Genomic DNA, 18,797 nt, shown 5'->3' with positions numbered 1-18,797 from the left:
CTAGGATTTAAATATTGCCATAAGATTGGAATTAATAGGAAATAGTTTTGCAAACCATACAAGAGATTAAAGTGACATCCTTATGAGTAATGTGGATTTTCAAAACCATGCAAATGTTTCTCCTTCAGATTTTTTATGTGTTAAGTAACAAGATGCAGATATCTAGCTTTCAGATTTTATATGTCTGATATGCAGTGAAAAGGTATGCTGCTTTGATGTCAGTACACAAGACAGTTTAAAAATTTCATCTCAACACTCTTTGTAATTTCTAGTAATAACCAAACTAGACACATGAGTTCATGACTTTAATCATCTAGCCCTGTCATAACAGGTTACAAAGGAAGACAATGCCTTTCTTTATTTGTAATCATATTAAATCAGCTTTCATTCACAATAAGATTTACAACAAAAATAAAAAGACTTCCATAGCTCTGTGGTAGAATGTCTAGAAATCTATAAAGTCTTCCATATAATGGAAAACTAGAGTATTGAAAGGTCCCTCTTTTTGGTGAAACGAGCCTTTGTGAATCTCGAGATCAGATGTATCTGACTTGTTGCTGAAGCTGCATTAGGAAGCTCTTCATCGCTACATAGTATTTGGCGAGAGGAATAAAAATAAACCCACTCCTGTTTCAGGCCAGACTGGCTTTCATCACACTTCTGGAAACTGCTATGTTTGTTCTGCTGATATCTGATCCTTGGCAGCCTGAACAAGCTCTGAAAGAGCTGAAAAGCTTTTGATGTTGCTCAACTGCAATCCAATCTTCTGCATCTAAAAACAAAATATTAAATTACTATTTTTGTTTAGTAGAAATATGATGCATCACATGATCAGAAGGTCTAAAAACAGGCACAAGGAGTTCTTAAAATAACAATCAAATCTTTCACTTCAAATGCATTTTCATTTCATATGCATTTTGACAAGCCACTGGTTAACTGCAGAATGAGTTGTTTCCCCAATAACCAAAATGTGATCCATTTATTTATTTCAAGATCATGGGGACTTATATGCTGATGTTTGCCAAATACGAAATAATAGTTTGGATCCAGCACAAGGACCATGAATCTTCCCTGCTGTAGTGGTTAAATGGGCGGACTCTAATCTGGGAGAATCGGGTTTGATTCCCCACTCCTCCACTTGCAGCTTCTGGATGACCTTGGGCAATCAATAGTTCTGTCAGAGCTGTTCTCCAAAGCACAGCTCTGGAAAGAGCTCTCTCAGTCCCACCTACCTCACAGGGTGTTTGTTGTGGAGAGGGGAAGGGAGAAGAGTTTGTAAGCCGCTCTGAGACTCCCGAGTGAAGGGCGGGGTATAAATCCCATCTCTTCTTCTTCTCTTCACAGCAGCCATTTCCATCCTAGGGAATGTTTATCCCCAAGGTCATAGGACCTATGTGAAGTATTAGCCATGAGTTTTTGAGAAGCTGCAGTGGGGAGGGGAAGGGGATACGATCACTCCCTCTTTTGTGAGCAGAGCTCGGCTCATGGAAGGTGTAGGCAGGAGCAATTTTGCCCTCTTTTCCCTCCCCACTGCAGCCTCTTGGCCTGCATGGCTATTTCTCCACGCGGGTCCTATGATCCAAAGGAATAAACTACTGGGGAAAGAGGAAAGGTGGGAAGATTGGCAACAGACTGTGCTTTGATGGATTGTGGGATTCATCCTAGTGTTTAACAGTAATGGTGCCTTACACAGTGTTGTGTAAGTTGAATAGCTGGACCCTGACACAAGAGAAAAACAGTAGAGGCTGTGTGCACTATTCTTCCTTGTAAATGAAATACAATAGCTCTCAAGCCAGAAGCAAAGGTGAAAGAGCTATATATGCAGTCTGTTGACTGCCCTGTGTTACATATGGCAGCACTATGGTAGTTGTATCTTGAGTTTTATCCCTGTTGTAATGGTAGAAGCATCTGCATTGCTGAGGACAAATGGTTTTCACTTTTATATGAATTTTTGAAAGTAAAAAATTTAAAAGAGAATTTATGTAGTACTAAGGTTCGGGTCACATGGAGCATTAGGCACGCTAGAGGGACGGAAGATAGGCGGAGTTTCCGGGCGTGATCTCACCGGCACATCTGGGAAGTGTCGGGCTCCCGTGGCGCAACCGAGGCTTCCCGCCGAAGGCGCGCAGTAAAAAACTAGTACCTCGGAGGTACTAATTTCCTGTAACCGCGGGGCAAGGGCGGGCGTCTGATCGCGTTTCCGGAGGTAGTTCCGGCGCCCGCCCATGTCCCCTCGGAATTTTTTTTTTCAAAGTCTCCACAGATGCGCACACGCACCCAAGGGAGCATGCACACATTTGAGTTTAAATAAAAAAACAACCAACCCGTTTGCCCCGCGCCCCGCTTCTTTGCCGCGCCGCAGGACAGTGGAGTGATCGGCACCTCCCCCCTATCACGGGACCTCGATCGGTAGGTCTGATCAAGCAACCGCGCGGTTTTTAGCCCCGGGGCTAACAGCTTCCCCCCCGCATTTTCCTGCCCGTGTGACTGGGACCTAAGAGTGTTTTATACTCCTGTAATCTGGTTATTTTTTTCTGACAAAGTTTATACATGAAGACAACGCATACATGAACACACTGACAAAAATATGAAACAAACAGTAGTTATCAGTTTGGTGATGTATTTAGAATAGTCCTAACCAAAGCAGCCACTAGTGCCATTAATATTAGTTTCTACTTTTTTGCAACAAAAGGTTCCATCTCAGTACAAAAATACTATGTGGCTTGATCATATTAAAAGGATATGGTTAAAGACATTCAAGTGCATAGAAATCAGGCTACAATTATAATTATATGATTACAGGGGTTGCAAAGCCCTTGGGAGTTTGCTGTTCTTGCACAACCAAAACTACTAATCTGAAAATACAGAAGGAGCTATAGTAAAGAAGGTGCTAAAGAATTAGTTACAATACAGCAATTTCATCATTTTGTTATTATAAAAGGGGGGATTAATCAAGCCTAGCACTGCCAAGTTTTTTACTAGTACAAATTACAGAATAAATACACTAAGTCTTTCTGACTGTTCAATTACATAAGAGGGCTTTTTCAATGTATATAATTAGACTTTAAAAACAGCAGCAGCAGCAACAGCAGCCTTGCCATCATTAGCTTTCAATTTTGGATGTGCCACCTTCTCTGACCCTGAAAAAGTAGTTGAAGTTAAAACGTTTTTTCCATTTTTTTGTGCAAAATATGTGCCTTATCCAGATGTTCCTGGCCCCACTTTTAAAATAGCTTAGAAGCCCCAACTGAAAGCAGTAACTGTTAACAGTCATACTACTATGCATTTATTCCCTTGCTCAAGGGGGAATAGGAAGGCAGCATAGAAAGGAATTCTGACTGAAAAGAACTGCAATTAAGTACTGAAATCCTTTTAAAGGACTACTTCTTTTAGGCCAAAGGTCCTCCAGGGTCTTTTATCCAACATCAACAAAAGTCACGGTGTGCAGCCAAGTTACCTGAACTCCATAGTACTCCACATCCAAGGCCAACTGCAAGCGGATTTTGTTATCATCACTCATGCCACCATTTGGAGAGGGACTGTTTGTGGTCACAGTTTTCCTAGCCTGCTTCAGCCTTTTCAAACTTTCTTCCATTTTCTTTACAGAATTCAGAATATCTGATATAGTCTCAAAGTACCTGAATTAAGAAATTGAGAGAAGATTCAGGTTTTATATGAAGTATATACAATTCAGTTTAGCAGGGGTGGAAGTTTTTCTAAAAAGTGTTCTAAAGAGCAAGATATTCAATACACACATTTCTATGACAGCTGGGCACAACCCGGCCACTTCTTTGTTTATTAAAACATTTCTTTTCTCCCCTTCCATCTCATATGGGATCCCCAAATGATTCCAAGAGGAAGTAATATATTCACTTACCTGTCTCCTACTGGCTGGAACATACCCAAGGCCAGTGATGGCGAACCTTTTAGAGACCGAGTGCCCAAACTGTGACCCAAAACCCACTTATTTATTGCAAAGTGCCAACACGGCAATTTAACCTGAATACTGAGGTTTTACTTTAGAAAAAACAACTCATACATTAACTTAAGATGATCCAAACAAAGTTACGAAAGCAATCCCAAATGCTTTCATTTACTTAAAAAATTTTGGCGGAGAATTCAACACTTTAATGATGGTCTGGGCCTGGCTGGGGCAATGGCACACGTGTCCACAGAGAGGGCTCTGAGTGCCACCTCTGGCACCCGTGACATAAGTTTACCACCACTGCCCTAGGCTGATCCTGCATTGACCAGGGGGTTGGACTAGATGGCTTGTATGGCCCCTTCCAGCTCTGTGATTCTATGAAAGGAAGCTATCTTGTGCGATTCCGAAGGGTCTTAGAAGCATGTGACATCTGCCTATCAAGGTCCAAGAAGCAATGAGCCAGGAATGATTTGCTCTGGTGCTCCCCTGAGAAAAGGAGTGGTGCCCAGGGAAGGGGCAAAAAACCCAAGGTAACTTCAATCCTCTTCCCCCTTCCTGCCAGAAGAGGCCTTCCCATGTATACAGTGGTGGAAATGGGGCTTAATCAGTCAACAACACCCCCCCTTCCCAGCGGTTTCCAGGTCTGACATCAGTAGCAAGCATTGGCAGATGCTTAATGATGCCAAATGTTGACACCAGGCCCTGTTTTATAGATAGACAGATACAGCTTAGGCAGCAACTGGAGGACTAAAGGGGAAACAAAAGTGGTGATAGAAAGGTGATTCTTTTTCTTGTGCTACACTCACAAACAAGTGACTCTGTATAAGCAAACTAAAGAGATTTAATTTGCTTTTAAATATTACCGCAGGGAATTTGTATACATCTATGACGAAGTGAGCTCCCGTCTCCAGTTCCAGCTCCTGCCAACCTAGCAGTTCGAAAGCAAGAAATTGCAAGTAGATAAGTAGGTACCACTTCGGTGGGAAGGTAACAGCGTTTCATGCGCCTCGGTGTTTAGTCGTGCCAGCCACATGACCATGGAAACGTCTTCAGACAGCGCTGGCTCTTCGGCTTTGAAACGGAGATGAGCACCGCAACCCTAGAGTCGGACTTGACTGGCTTTCGAGCAAGGGAACCTTTACTTTTACTTTATACATAAAATATGTAACTGGCTGTTGGCAAGTACTGCAACTAACAGCATGATCTTAAGCTGAGTCACACCCTTCTAACTCCTTTAAAATCAACAGGCTTAGAGTGGTGTAATGCTGTTTAAGATCGCACTGTAAACCTGCAACTTAGGCTGAAGCAAATTTTTTATTTATTTGATACGATTATACACTGCTTTTCTGGCATTTTATTCAAGGCAGCTTTCAGTTCAAAATGTTACCTACAATACCATGAAAGGAAAAGGGGACAGAAAGAGGAAAGGAAAAAAAGCACTACCTCTTAGACGACTAATGGTATATACAACTGTAAGGAATGGAGGTTGTTTAGACTTATATTTTGTTTGGCTCTGCTGGTGGAAAAGTGTTATAAGTTTAGCAAGACCCAGCCTTGCAAGCCACTGGAAGCAATCTGCTCGCAGCATAACTACATTCAGCTGCAAGATTTTGTTATTGTGGAGAGTTGTCCTTGGAAACCTCCCTAATCTTTTCAGAAGCCAGTAGGGTAAATTAGTAAATTGAATTCTTATCAGCTGGCTGCCTTATAGCAGAGGAATGGACATAAGAAAAGGAAGCCACTGTTGTTACTCACTCATTAGGCTTCGCAGGGTGGGGTCAGTTACACTCCACATTGATACAATGAACTGCGACTGAGATGGAATTAACCCTCGTTCTCTTTAACCTGACAATGGACTTATCTTAAAAACTTGCCTCATAGAAATGAGTTATTGTTTTTATTGGGCCAGTGATCTGGCCTTTTACTGGGGTTTTTTTTGCTGCTGCTTGTTGTTACTGGATGTCTTCTGCTTTCAATACATTCCTTGAAGTTCAGCTGATTTTACTGAATTAAATGTGACAGTTCTCTTTTCAATTGTGTCCAGAATTTATTTTGCTGAGTGACTGTGTTTATCCATATAAATGAACCCCAAGGTCCTCCAGACCGGACAACATTTTAAACATTAGTAACTATTCAATTAATTTTCTTACCTAAGTATCTAATGCAATAATAAAACAATACCCTGACACTGTATTGGCAATTGCTACACTACATTTTCAAGGGGGTGGCAGAAGAGCTGAGGGACATGAAGACTGTGTGTCTCACCTAAGGTCCCGATTAGGAATCGGCACAAACCAGCTTATGAACCAAATTGCATGACGAACCGATCTGGTTCGTTGGTTCGCAAACCACAATTCATGCAACAGCATTGTCCGTGAACTGCACACAAACTGCCATGTTTTTTGCAGCAGTTCATTCGGTTCATAAGAGCATTCTCTTTAAATGCCTTCCCTTCACTTGCTGAGAAGACTGAGTTGATTTAAAGTCCCTGCTGAGTTGACTCTGGCACAATCCCTGCAACCACTCTAAAATCCCCTGCACCCCTTTCTCCTTGTGGATCACTTTCCTTCCCCTGGATCCACCCACCTTCCCAGGGTGCTGCAGTCCCAACTGAGTATCCAAAAAGTGCCCCTGGCCCCCCCTCTGATATCCAGGGGTCCACTTCCCAAACCGTCCTTCACTAGCGAGCAAGCCCCCCCTTTCACCTTCTCTCCCCCATAAAACCACCTTCCTGGGGTACTGGAGACCCCATTCTTTCACTGCTTGCACCTCCTGGCCTTTCGCTAACACTGTCAAAGGTCGGCCAGCCGGCATGATCCCCGCAACCACCATCAAATCCCGCATACCCCTTTTTCCATGTGGATCATTTTCTTCCCTGTGTCAAATCCTGCCTTCTTGTGGTGCTGCAGTCCCAACTGAATATCCAAAAGGTGCCCTGGGCTCCCTCTGTAACATCCAGGGGTCCACTTCCCAACCCTCCCCTTCACTGTAATTGCAAACAAGCCCCCCCTTGCCTCAGCAAGTGAATGGAAGGCATTTAAAAATGCCACCCTCCATGGAAGCGCCCCCCAACTCACAAACCTAATGAACCACAAACTGGCTCGGCTAACTGGTTCGGCAAGCCATGAACCACCACAGACCTCCATTTTCCCAGTTGGTGCCCACCCCTAGTCCCCATCTTCCATGTGCTTTCCTGCTAATACTTCCAGGGGGATACACACTAGGATACCCAAAGTAGCCTTGCCAGCAAAGCACGCCCACTTTACTTTAACAGTATAAGAATGGTCATAAAAGTAATTTTATGCTAAACACAGGGAACATCAAATGTGTCCAAGAGCTATAATTAGTTATCATGTATATCAGTTATCACACTGTTCGTATTCTTTGGCAATGAAATCCCAAGAGATAACAAGAGAAGACATGATGGCTGTTACTGAACATGGGAAATTCTCCTTCGTTGGACATGGAAAGAATTGCATTTAATGCTGAAGCGACCCTGTAGAATTGCATTAAAGTTCCACTTACTTCTGAGTGCTATTACTGAGGGCGCCTTCAAACCAGTGCTCAATTACAACTGGTTTCAAAGTATCTTTGTACTCATTCTTCAGCTGGTAGAAGGGTTTAAGGGCACTGTCAACATAAGGCAACGCCTTAGTTGGTACCTCCTGGTTAACGACACATGAGGCAAAGGGAGAAACAAGAGAGAGTAAACAGCTTGTTATTTTAGCATCTAGAGCAGGCTAGCCCTCCCCAACAGAGAAATGCAAAGCATGCTCACACATCTGCTACAGTGCATGAAGATTTATTTGCTCATGCACAACAGAGTTTTGGAATTATTCAGCATCAGTCGAAAAACTAAGCAGATGGAAAACTTGGGGTAAGATTTAAGACAGCCCTAGGAAAATGTGGCTCAGTATGCTCAATCCACTCTGCCTCCAAAGTAAACTGAAATTACACCTGTCTTCCTCCTCCCTTCCCCGGCAGAATCAGTCTAACATCATCACAACATGTAAAAACAAAAACAGCTTTTAAAAATAAGGTTGTCAAACACATAAACATCTTGGATGGCAAATGATCTGGTTTTCATTCAGCAAATCTATTAAAATACCACCCAAACCTCAGTTTAGGCCCCTTATTGAGTCTGCATATTTGATCCTAATCTGTGCTTGCTGGATCCCTAGCATATCAGACATCAACATGTCTGGGAAAGACTGCTATCCCTTTTTGCACTGATCATGCTAAAGCAGATGAACTGGTAGTTAATGGTGCATTTCATGAACAGAAAGAAAGCAGACAATTTGAGCAGAACACTGCTAGATAGGCAAGATTCATTTCCTGAGACGCGCCAGCTTTCTTGGTTAGAAGTGGTAGAAATGGACAACACCCAGCTTTAAGCAAACACATAAAATTAGGGGTTCCCCAACCTTTAAAGCAAAAAAGAATTTGTAGGTAAAGGTGTTAAATCCTCCTCCATCCACAGTGCACCTCCCCACAGCATAGTGTCCTACTATGCTTTTCTTGTCAGCCAAGCTCTGGTATCAGAACTGAGCTATGCTGGAACAAAACGGCCTTGGGAGAAAGGCTAAAGAGCAGGATAGGTTCAGCTCTCATCACCTGCACACTAGTTTTGCTTAAGCTCCATTTTACATGATTGGAGAGGACCAGAGTTAAGCAAATGGGTCTGCTGCCATCATATATAGCTTGAGCCACAATTTGCAGCATCAGGATTTAATCCTACACTAAGCTCATCACTTCAGATTCTACCAAAGCTAAAATTTCAAAGGCAATGACAGACGAAACAGAGCACACAAGCTGTAAATGGAGCTAGGAGACATTGCGGTGACTGAGCTTTGCTGCAGAAGTGCTATAACACCATTATCAGGATAAATCTGAAGAGTCAATGTCTCACCATTTCATGGAGTTACTTTGCAAAGTCTTGAGCAAGAGAATGATATACAATTATAAAGTCACTATAACCGAAAGTAATCCTTAGACCAAAAAAATTAATGAATTGTCAGGAGGTTGCAAGGGGTATGTTCTATCAGCAGTAAGGCTTGTTTTCCATAATTTACCAAAATAGCTGAACCTTGTCCCTGAAAACAGGCACCGTAATGAACGAAGAGCAATATTTTTTTCCCATCCATCAATCAGTAACTTCCTTTTCTAGCTCATGGATATGGAATTCTTAACGCTTTGAAATAAAAGTGCTTGACATTTGTGAGAAGATCTTCATTTATATGAAAAACAGACATGGCACTGGCAGAAGCATTTGATAGTTTCTTCCTGCTGTTCTGCTGATGTTCCTTCTGACTTATGTTAGAGGGGAGGGCAGGGGCAAAGAGAAGCAAGTTCAGGGACAGAATGGATTACCAGTTTATTCTTGTGTTCTGAGGAGTGAAGGTGATGTGTTTTAGGGTGAATCAACATCTGTGAATGTATGATGATTTACAAGTATCACCATTTTTCTTAGGCAGAGTGGGAAGAATGATGAAACTTCAGAACTTACTTGCTAATGCCTGCCTACACAGACTGGTCCATTAAAAAGAAGGAGAGTAAGTAGGTTGTTTGGATGGGCAATACAGGGCTCACTATGAGTGGGGGAGGACTGGCTGGGATGTGTTGGTTGGGGAAGTGGAAATACAATAGAAGAAAATGTGTATCACTAGTGGGGGGGTGGCTTTTCCTGATCTTTAGAAAGTGAATTAAAACATGAGTAAAGGGACTCGAACAGATTTTGGGGGCTGCTAAGTGACCAATATAGCCTACATCATTCTCATGAGTCTTTATTTTTCACATGCAAAACATACTAACCTTATTAGTTCTTCTATAAATTCTTGGGACTTCTAGGGCACTTTTCAGGCAACTGAAGCAAGAGTCACTTAAATCCTGCATAATCTTACTGTTTAAGATCGGCCAGCAACCCAGTAATGACTCCTTTGAATCTTCCAGTGCTCCTGTGAAGAAAGAGAAACCTCAGTGTAAAAACTAATTTGCCTAGATCTGGCCTGGATGTTCACAGAGGCTTGGTGCAGAAGTAATAATTCCTGATCTTCAAAAAAAGTATGCAATCGATCCATGCACTATTTCCCCACAGCAGGAGAAGAGATTGGTTTGACGGCCACTGGCCCACCTCAGTAGCCAGCCAGTCATGGAAGAGCCAAGCAGGTGAAGCGTCTTTGTCAGGAGACACAGCAATTTTGGCAGTTTATTCAGAGAGGGAACAGTGGCCTTGGTGGGCAGTGGATGGGAGAGCACCCAGCCAATGGCACATGAGTACTCTTGAGTGGTGGTTGATGGGCCAATGACTGATGCGAGCGCACAAACACAGCCAATGGGAGAGCTGGAAAGTGCGAATACACCAGGGCTTTTATATATATACTAGGAAGAATTCCCGTTGTGGAACTGAAGACAACGGAGTGCTAGCCTGGCCGCGAGTGCGGGTCACCGTCTCGATCTGGCCCCCCCACGGCGAAGCTGGCCTTCCTGCCCCGCACGGTCGAGGCTCCAGTGGGCCAAGCTGCCTGGCCTCGTCTGTCCACCCGGCATCCCCGGCCAATCGAGGCGCTGGTGAGGGAAGCCGGCCAGGCTGGCCCCTCTCCCCGCGATGGGTGCAAGACCGGCCGGGCGCAGGGCGCCGTCCACTTCCCGCCCCCCAACTCGGGGAAGCAGCCCGCATTCCCCCTCGCAGGGTCGAGGCCCCAGCAGATCAAGGCGCCTGGGTTGGCTGCTCCCACCACGACCCCCGGCTGAGTGAGGCCCCAGCAGGGCAAGCAGACCAGGCTCGTCCCTCTCCCTGCAATGGGCGGCAGCTCGGGCGGGCGGCTGCAGGCCCACGTCTCCTTCCCCAGCCCCCTCTCCTCTGTCCTCCTGCCGTGCAGTCGAGGCTCCCCACTTGGCCACCCCTGGTGCCTTTCCAGGCGGCTGGGCGGAGCCAGCGCATGTCGGCCTGGGCCTCGTCTTGGCTGGTGGCGGCTCCTGGACACTGAGCTCAGCAGCGGTGGCATGGCCCCGTCTGGGGCCTGCAGGCCAAGTGAGGGTGTCTGGTCAGTGGAGCACCCGGCCCGGGCTGTGGCTCAAAGGAAACTGAGGGCAAAAGGGTGGTCACTGCCTCCGTGGGCAGGAGGACACCCACCCAGGCAGCAGCACAGCGAATGGAGAGAGACGCCTGGTGAGTGACACACCAGGGCGCCAACCAATTCTGGAGCGTGTGGAATGTTCTAGAGAAGTGCCACCACCATTCGGCTTTTATTTATAAGGGAGATATCAGATGCAAGAGTATCCACTGCTTTATTTTCACAGCAACCCACACTACAGCATTATGCCCTCATCAACTTTTTCACAAACCCCTTCAAAACCACAGTTTCCAGCTATGGTCAAAACTTTTTATGCAGAACTAACCATAGTTAGCAAAGATGCCAGCACAGATACTAATGTTACAACATGGTTAGCTCTGAAATTGAAAGAGATGGAAGAAATTACCACATGAGAAGGTGGGAAAAGAAGGGGAAGAGAATGCAAGTCTTCAAGCACTTCCATTCTCCTAACACAGTATGACAAAGAAGAGTAAAGGATGCACATATGACATTCAGTGGCATGATGAAAAAAAAACTATCAGCATGCACTCCTGTAACTGATGTTTCCTCCATTCAACAATTTTTAATCCCTATTACAGATCTGTACAATGTTGCCCAGTAAAATAAGCTCAGCTGAAGACACAGCTAACAAGTACAGAAGCAGATAATTCAACTTGCTTTTACCTGAGATGCAGGCTATGTTCTTAAAGCCAACCGTTTCAAGTTTTGGTTTCATAATTTGCAGCAATTCAGGTAGCTGAATTTTTAAAAAGATACATTAGAATACATTTTCTCAAGATCTACATTAAAGAGAGAATTGTTTGTGTTGAATTGCAGAGTTTAATTTACTGCCAAATAAATGAAAAAATGCAGATTCAAGCAAGCACAAGTTATACATAAGAATGAAGGATTCTGCATTCAGTGACCCTATGCTATCGCAGCCCTCCAAGCATTTAATTAATCTTGAACAGAAGTTACTCTCAAACAAAACCTATCATGTTAAAGTCTTGAAACGAAATGTGAATAGTTAAATCCTGTGGTAGTCCAAAAGGCTAGGTAACTTATGTTTGCCAAATGAACTTCTCACATCCCCCACCCCTAAAAACACACAGCAGCAATTTACTTGTTAAGGAAGAGATGCAGAGTATAATGCAAGGGTGAAAAGTACATCCTTTCTATGACATCTTGCTTTCACTGCCTCTTTGCGCCTAATTCTCTTCAGCTTCTCTTCAGTGACGACAGAAGACAGCCTCCCTAAATGTATTTTGCCACTACTAGCAAAGGCTCAAGGACTATGCTGCTTTCAGCATTAGCAACCAATATTCATATAAGCATTCATATATTTACAGCCTTTATGTTGGATCTGAACAGTATCCATTGTAATATGTAGACTGTCCCCAAGACTGGAAACTGCTGTAACTGTACTACAGCTATGGCTTTGTTTTATTTTTTTTAATTGCAATTCATCTTCATAGGGTCAGAGGCAGAATATTGGGTTCAAAGGCCCTTAATCCTGTGACATGTAATCCTTGAGATCAAATCAATACAATGTACTAACCCATTCCTGAAGTTTATCCAGATCTGCAGCAACAAGAACTAGTTGAGCAGTGGATATGGAAGGCAAAGGCTGTGCTTCTGGAGAAGAGTCCAGTCCTTGGTCCTCAACAGGGCTTGGGTTCAGGGGGGGTTCCTTGCTAATGCTTGCCAAGGATTTTTTATTGTCCTTTGTTCTTTCGTTGGAGACAGGCCTGAGAAGAAGCTAGACAAACCGCCCAGAATAACATTACACTTGGACTTGTTACATCAGATTTAGATAACTTCACAAAAAGTAGAAAGCCTGAGAGAATATGAGATAAAAAAGTAACTTGTGGCTTTCCTCACCTCACTGATAAAAAAAGAGTAGCGTGCTATGACCTGCAGGGAAAGCTTCCATAGGCGGTGGGTTAGCAATGGTAGGAACATTTGATCTGACCAACATTTCTGCAGACTTGACCACGCCATGTGTGTAGCCAGGAGGCAATATGGACTTTCAGCTGAAAGAAAGGAAGAGGAGTGGATAAGCCATGAACTCTGATTGTACTTCAATACACAATTCCATATTAGTTATTTCAAAGTTATACTGATAAGAACATAAGAGAAGCCTATGCTGGATCAGGCCAATGGCCCATCCAGTCCAATACTCTGTCACACAGTGGCCAAAACTACCATCAGGAGGTCCAGCAGTGGGGCCAGGACACTAGAAGCCCTCCCACTATTTACACCCCCCCCCAAAGCACCAAGAATACAGAGCATCACTTGTCCCAGGCTGAGAGTTCCTATCTATACCTTGTGGCTAATAGCCACTGATGGACTTCTGCTCCATATGTCTATCCAATTCCCTCTTGAAGCTGCCCATGCTTGTAGCCACCACCACCTCCTGTGGCAGTGAATTCCATGTGTTACTCACTCTTTGTATAGAAAGCGTTATCAGCTATGGTCTTAGGTCGATTTGCTTTAGGCATCCATATCGTGTCTGGAAGTGAGAAGGGACATACATAGGCTTGCTCAATGTGGCACCAACTTGTAGCTTGATCGTTCTGAAGCATTTTTATTATGTTTGTCAGCATTGCCACGTGATGGTATCTGTGGAGTGAGGGAATTCCCAGGCCTCCCATGGAGCTTGGTCTGGTGAGGTGTCTGTGGTCCACCCTTGATTTCATTGAGTTCCACAAGAAATTTGTCAGTGTACATTGCCATTTGGTAAATTCCTTATCTCCAATATGTATAGACCCTAAAAAGAAACAGAAAGCACGGGGGGGGGGGACTTTGTATCAGTTGCAGCCTGTCTGCTAAAGAGAGACGATTTTCATTCTACTCCCGTATTTTTCCTTGGATATCCTTCTGCCATGTTGACGCCCACTTGCCCATCCTTGACAGATCCCTTTGGAGTGCCTCACAATCCTCCCTCATTCTCACCACCCTGAACAATTTAGTGTCATCTGCAAAGTTAGCCACTTCACTGCTTACTCCCAACTCCAAATAATTAATAAACAAGTTAAAAAGCATCGGACCGAGTACTGATCCCTGTGGTACCTCACTGCTTACCACCCTCCACTGAGAAAATTGCCCATTTATACTCACTCTCGGTTTCCTGTTAATTAGCCAGTTTTTGATCCACAAGAAGACTTATCCTTTTATCCCGTGACTATTGAGCTTCCTTAGGAGCCTTTGATAAGGAACTTTATCAAAAGCTTTCTGGACGTCAAGGTGAACAACATCTATTGGGTCCCCCTTGTCCACATGTTTGTTCACCCCCTCAAAGAACACTAACAGGTTAGTGAGACAAGATCTTTCCTTACAGAACCCATGCTGAGTCTGCCTCAATAGTTTTTGTTCATCAATGTGCCTATTAATTCTCTCCTTAATAACGGTTTCCACCAACTTACCTGGTATTGACGTCAGACCGACTGGCCTGTAATTTCCCGGATCTCCTCTGGAACCCTTTTTAAAGATGGGGGTGACATTAGCTACCTTCCAGTCCTCAGGAATGGAGTCAGATTTTAATGAAAGATTACATATTTTTGTCAGGAGATCCACAAGTCCACATTTGAGTTCTTTCAGAACTGCTGGATGTATGCCCTCCGGGCCTGGTGATTTATCCGTTTCTAAGTTGTCTATCAGTTGTAGGACCTCCTCTCTCGTCACCTCAATCTGACTCAGAACTTTCAACACCCCTCCCCAAATCAGCTAGGAACGATGCATTACCAACATATGAATGAACACTTTTTAGCTTTTATTTTATTTCCAATCCACAAGTGCTATGCAGCCTCTGTACATTTCAACAGGGTTTAAACATAAACATTCTGCAAACCGCAGTAAAACTCAACCTAGTCATTTAGTTGCGATATTTGATGGACTGTGTGCCCAACAGCTCCTAGGGAACCTCGTGTGCTGCTGACAGACAAACTCACCAGCTACTACTAAAGGTTACATTCTGAGGAAAAGGATCTAGTGGCCACCTTCTGTCCAAGTTAAGAACTGCACATAAGAATCAGGCACAGCCTATGTAACTTCTGGACAGCAGAGCCCTGACTGCTGAGGGAGGGAAGAAAAAAGGAGGTAGCTGTTTCCTTTGTAACTGATTAGTATCCTTAAGGAGGATTGCCTCTCACTATAAAAACATCAACAGGGACACAAAGGATATTTTTTCACATTTCATTCATATAGTACTTTGTATGCAAACAATGATCCCTCCAGTCATATTCCATTAACTGAAAATAGTACCTCAACCGTTAAGTTTCTGTATGAAAGCAACAATCTCTTCTCTTTGAGACAACATGTTTGATCTTCTCATTTTTATTCATGTGTTTATTTGTTTCCCACCCTTCTTCCAATGAGCTGACATACATGGTCTCCATGGCCCAGGTCATCTAGAGCGCTTCATGGAGAGTGGGGATTTGAACTCAAGACTCTCTAGCGCTAGCTTGATAGTCTAACCACTTCACCACACTAGGACCTACAGCACTTTGTCTTAATGAATCTCCATACTCATTAATTTCTCACTCACTCAGAGGCACCCAAACCTCTGAATACCAATGCTAGGAGGCAGTAGCCTCTATACTCTGATGGCCCTCCAAGGCAACTTGTCAGCTGCTGTGTGAAAAAGATTGCTGGACCAGATGGACCACTGGTCTGATCCAACTCTTCTTATGGTCTCACTGCATAATCAAGAGGCAGAGCAGCACCCAGCCAATCCCTGCTTGGCCCTCAGGGCATAAAAGACTTCTCATCCTGGGAGGAGGGACTAAGACAGGGACAAATATACTGAGAAGAGTTGCAAGAGAGAGAAAATACACTGCCTTGAGGACTTTATAGTCACAAAGCAGGATATAAATAAAGTCTTCTTATAGCATACCTGAAGCAAGCAAAGTCCCACTACTAATGCTAGATTATTGTGCAGACCTTTAATTGTATGCAAATGGAAACTGAACATTTGACATTCGTTATGAAAAAAACTTAAATGCATTAAGGTACTGAACCTAATTACAACAAAAGGAAACTTTACCTGGAGCATCTTCTAACCCATTGGAGAGGGCTGCTTCTAAGGTTCCCCCTACTTCTCTAAACCTGGGGGAGAAAAAAACAAATCTCTTTAAGAGTCAAGGAAAAAGTACTAATTAAAGTTTGCGTTTGGCAGCTCAGTGCTACAAGCTGTGGAACACATCCCGCAAATACTGTTCAAACTGAAGTACCACAGCAGTCTCTATAGTAGAAAGACTACACAATACATACACATGTTACAAGCAATGTCTTTTACACCTCTGATCACAGCATGCTGTGACTGGACTGCACTTTTAAAGTTTATAAGTGCTGTGTAAACAGATAAAGGATGGTGAAGGGTTAATTTGTCACAGAGCTAGACAGCTTTGAGTGACAGGCTACTCCAAGAGATCTGATTAGTTAGCATCAGCTGAGCAGAGAAAAACTTCTGAACTGGATGGTGAGGAGAATTCAGTCTGATTTCTGCCCTAGCTGAGAAAAGTTGAGTACTGACAGTTTCAGAATTCAGCCCTAGCTGAGAGCAGTTTAACACAGACTGGAGAACTGTAGAAAGCTGGCAAGGACAAGTGGGTAGTTAGAGACTCCCATTCATGCCAAGGAAAGGGGATAGATCTTCTAGAGAGAGAAGAAAATTCTCTACCCAGGCAAAAAGGGAGTTACCTCTGAAGAGTGCAGAGATCCCTGGTCTGGTGTGGTTAGGAACTGCCTGTAGACACCTTAAGAGTCAGTTAGAAACTCAAGACGAGTACTGGTGTTTCAAGAGAAGGGGTTTGGGAACTCATTAGCATAACAGGCCACACAGCAGAAACTCATTAGCATATTAGGCCACACCCCTGACAGCACAGCTCATTATCTTATTAGGCCACACCCCCATGCCTTCCTTTGGCTTGCCCGGGCACCCCCAGGCCAGGGAAGGCACGGGGAGGCATTTAAATGCCTCCCCAATCCTTCCAGGGGGCCCCAGTCCCCTACCTCAGAGTCACCAGGGGGTCACTCTCCAGGCCTTCCCTCTGTAGCCATGCACACAGAGGTTTGGCTGTAGTGGGCATGGCCAACTCTGAAGCCAGCCGGAACTCCGTTCCTGTGCGTTCCTGCCCAAAAATAGCCCTGGAAAGGAACTGCGGTGGCTCAAGTGGTTAAGACGCTGAACTGCAGGCTGTGGAAGGTCAGTAGTTCAGCAGTTCGAGACCTGGGTTGCCGCATGACGGAGTGAGCTCCTGTCTCTAGTTCCAGCTCCTGCCAACCTAGCAGTTTGAAAGCGAGAAATTGCAAGTAGATAAATAGGTACCGCTTCGGTGGGAAGGTAACAGCGTTCCGTGCGCCTTGGTGTTTAGTCATGCCGGCCACATGACCACGGAAACGTCTTCGGACAGCGCTGGCTCTTCGGCTTTGAAACGGAGATGAGCACCGCAACCCTAGAGTCGGACTCGACTGGCTTTCGAGCAAGGGAACCTTTACCTTTTACTGGAAAGAGTATACCTGCCTTCTGGAAACCAAAAGTCAGAGAATACTCAAAGAAAGTGTGCTGGAGTGTTTGAAAAACACTGGAACAAAAAGCCTCTCAACATTTAGATTTTAAATAATTCTAATAGCTTAAGAAACTCTCATTAGTCTGTGCACGTATGGATTTTACCTCAGAATTATCTATATTGAGTTACCACAGAAATTTCAACCCCTGATTTCACCTGACCCTTCCCCTCTATGTTAAATAAAATATTTTGTTATGTTTGAATTTCAAAACTCCTTGAGTGCCATTTAAGTTATTTAAGTTAAAGGGGCTCCCAATCCTTCCCTCAGGTTTCTGGGCTGAGCCAAGAGCCAAAATATTGTACTGTGACAGGGTGGGACAGTCAGAGCTCTTCAGCAAAGAATAAAACACATTGATTTGATTTATTTGATTTATATCCTGCCCTCCCTGCCGAGGCGGGCTCAGGGCAGCTTACAAGCAATTCAAAATAGTTAGATACAGTAAAATAAAATAAAACCTAGTATAAACTTATAATTTACATTAAGATAACAGAATTAAAAACAGATACATAAAACGCTGGAACACACCCAAGCACCAAGAGGAGCAGTTCTTATAAACATGGTTTAGGTGACTTTTAGATGTTCCATATATCCCACACGTACAGTTCGTCATTTATTATGCGGTGAGCACAGGTCAGAGTTTCGATGGCAGGACCCAGGTTACAGGCTGGAAAGCCAGGGCACAGTGACATTCCCGGTGTGTACTGCGGCTCCTTAATCGAATGCCTAGTGAAAGAGCTCCGTCTTGCAGGCCCTGCGGAACTTCAAAAGGTCCCGCAGGGCCCTGGTCTCTATCGGGAGCTTGTTCCACCAGGATGGGGCCGCCACCAAGAAAGCCCTAGCCCTGGTTGCCGCCAGTCTGACATCCCTAGGGCCTGGGAGGGCTAACCAGTTTTGTGCCCCTGAACGCACTGCTCTCTGGGAAACATGTGGGGAAAGCTGGTCCCTCAGGTATGCCGGACCCTGCCCATATAGGGCTTTAAGATTAAAACCAGCACCCTGAAACAAATCCAGTATGCTATTGGAAGCCAGTGTAGTGCTTTCAGTACTGGCTGGATGTGCTCCTGTATGGGGAGACCCAGCAGCAGCCTGGCCGCCGCATTCTGCACTAACCGCAGCTTCCAGATTTGAGACAAGGGCAGCCCCATATAGAGAGTGTTACAGTAGTCCAATCTCAAGGTGACCATCGCATGGATCACTGTCGCCAAGTCATCACGTTTGAGGAAGGGAAC

General features: G+C 44.3%; 1 protein-coding gene across 1 annotated transcript in view; it reads right to left on the bottom strand.

Moving 5' to 3' along the window:
- Positions 1-325: 325 nt before the first annotated feature.
- The window catches only part of COG2 (component of oligomeric golgi complex 2), a 57,228-nt gene continuing 38,756 nt past the window's right edge, over positions 326-18,797 (bottom strand). The window contains exons 11-18 of the mRNA XM_015421441.1: positions 16,043-16,104; positions 12,880-13,031; positions 12,557-12,757; positions 11,683-11,755; positions 9,737-9,879; positions 7,451-7,590; positions 3,458-3,638; positions 326-772 (exon numbers count right to left, since the gene is read on the bottom strand). Coding sequence (XP_015276927.1) covers positions 671-772; positions 3,458-3,638; positions 7,451-7,590; positions 9,737-9,879; positions 11,683-11,755; positions 12,557-12,757; positions 12,880-13,031; positions 16,043-16,104 — 1,054 coding nt within the window. The 3' untranslated portion in view covers positions 326-670. The remainder of the gene's footprint in view (positions 773-3,457; positions 3,639-7,450; positions 7,591-9,736; positions 9,880-11,682; positions 11,756-12,556; positions 12,758-12,879; positions 13,032-16,042; positions 16,105-18,797) is intronic.

This window comes from Gekko japonicus, unplaced genomic scaffold (genome assembly GCF_001447785.1).
Source record: "Gekko japonicus isolate JY-2015 unplaced genomic scaffold, Gekko_japonicus_V1.1 scaffold851, whole genome shotgun sequence".
Taxonomy (NCBI): domain Eukaryota; kingdom Metazoa; phylum Chordata; class Lepidosauria; order Squamata; family Gekkonidae; genus Gekko; species Gekko japonicus.
The sequence above is the reverse complement of the archived record's forward strand: the minus strand, read 5'-3'. Positions and strand labels throughout refer to the sequence as shown.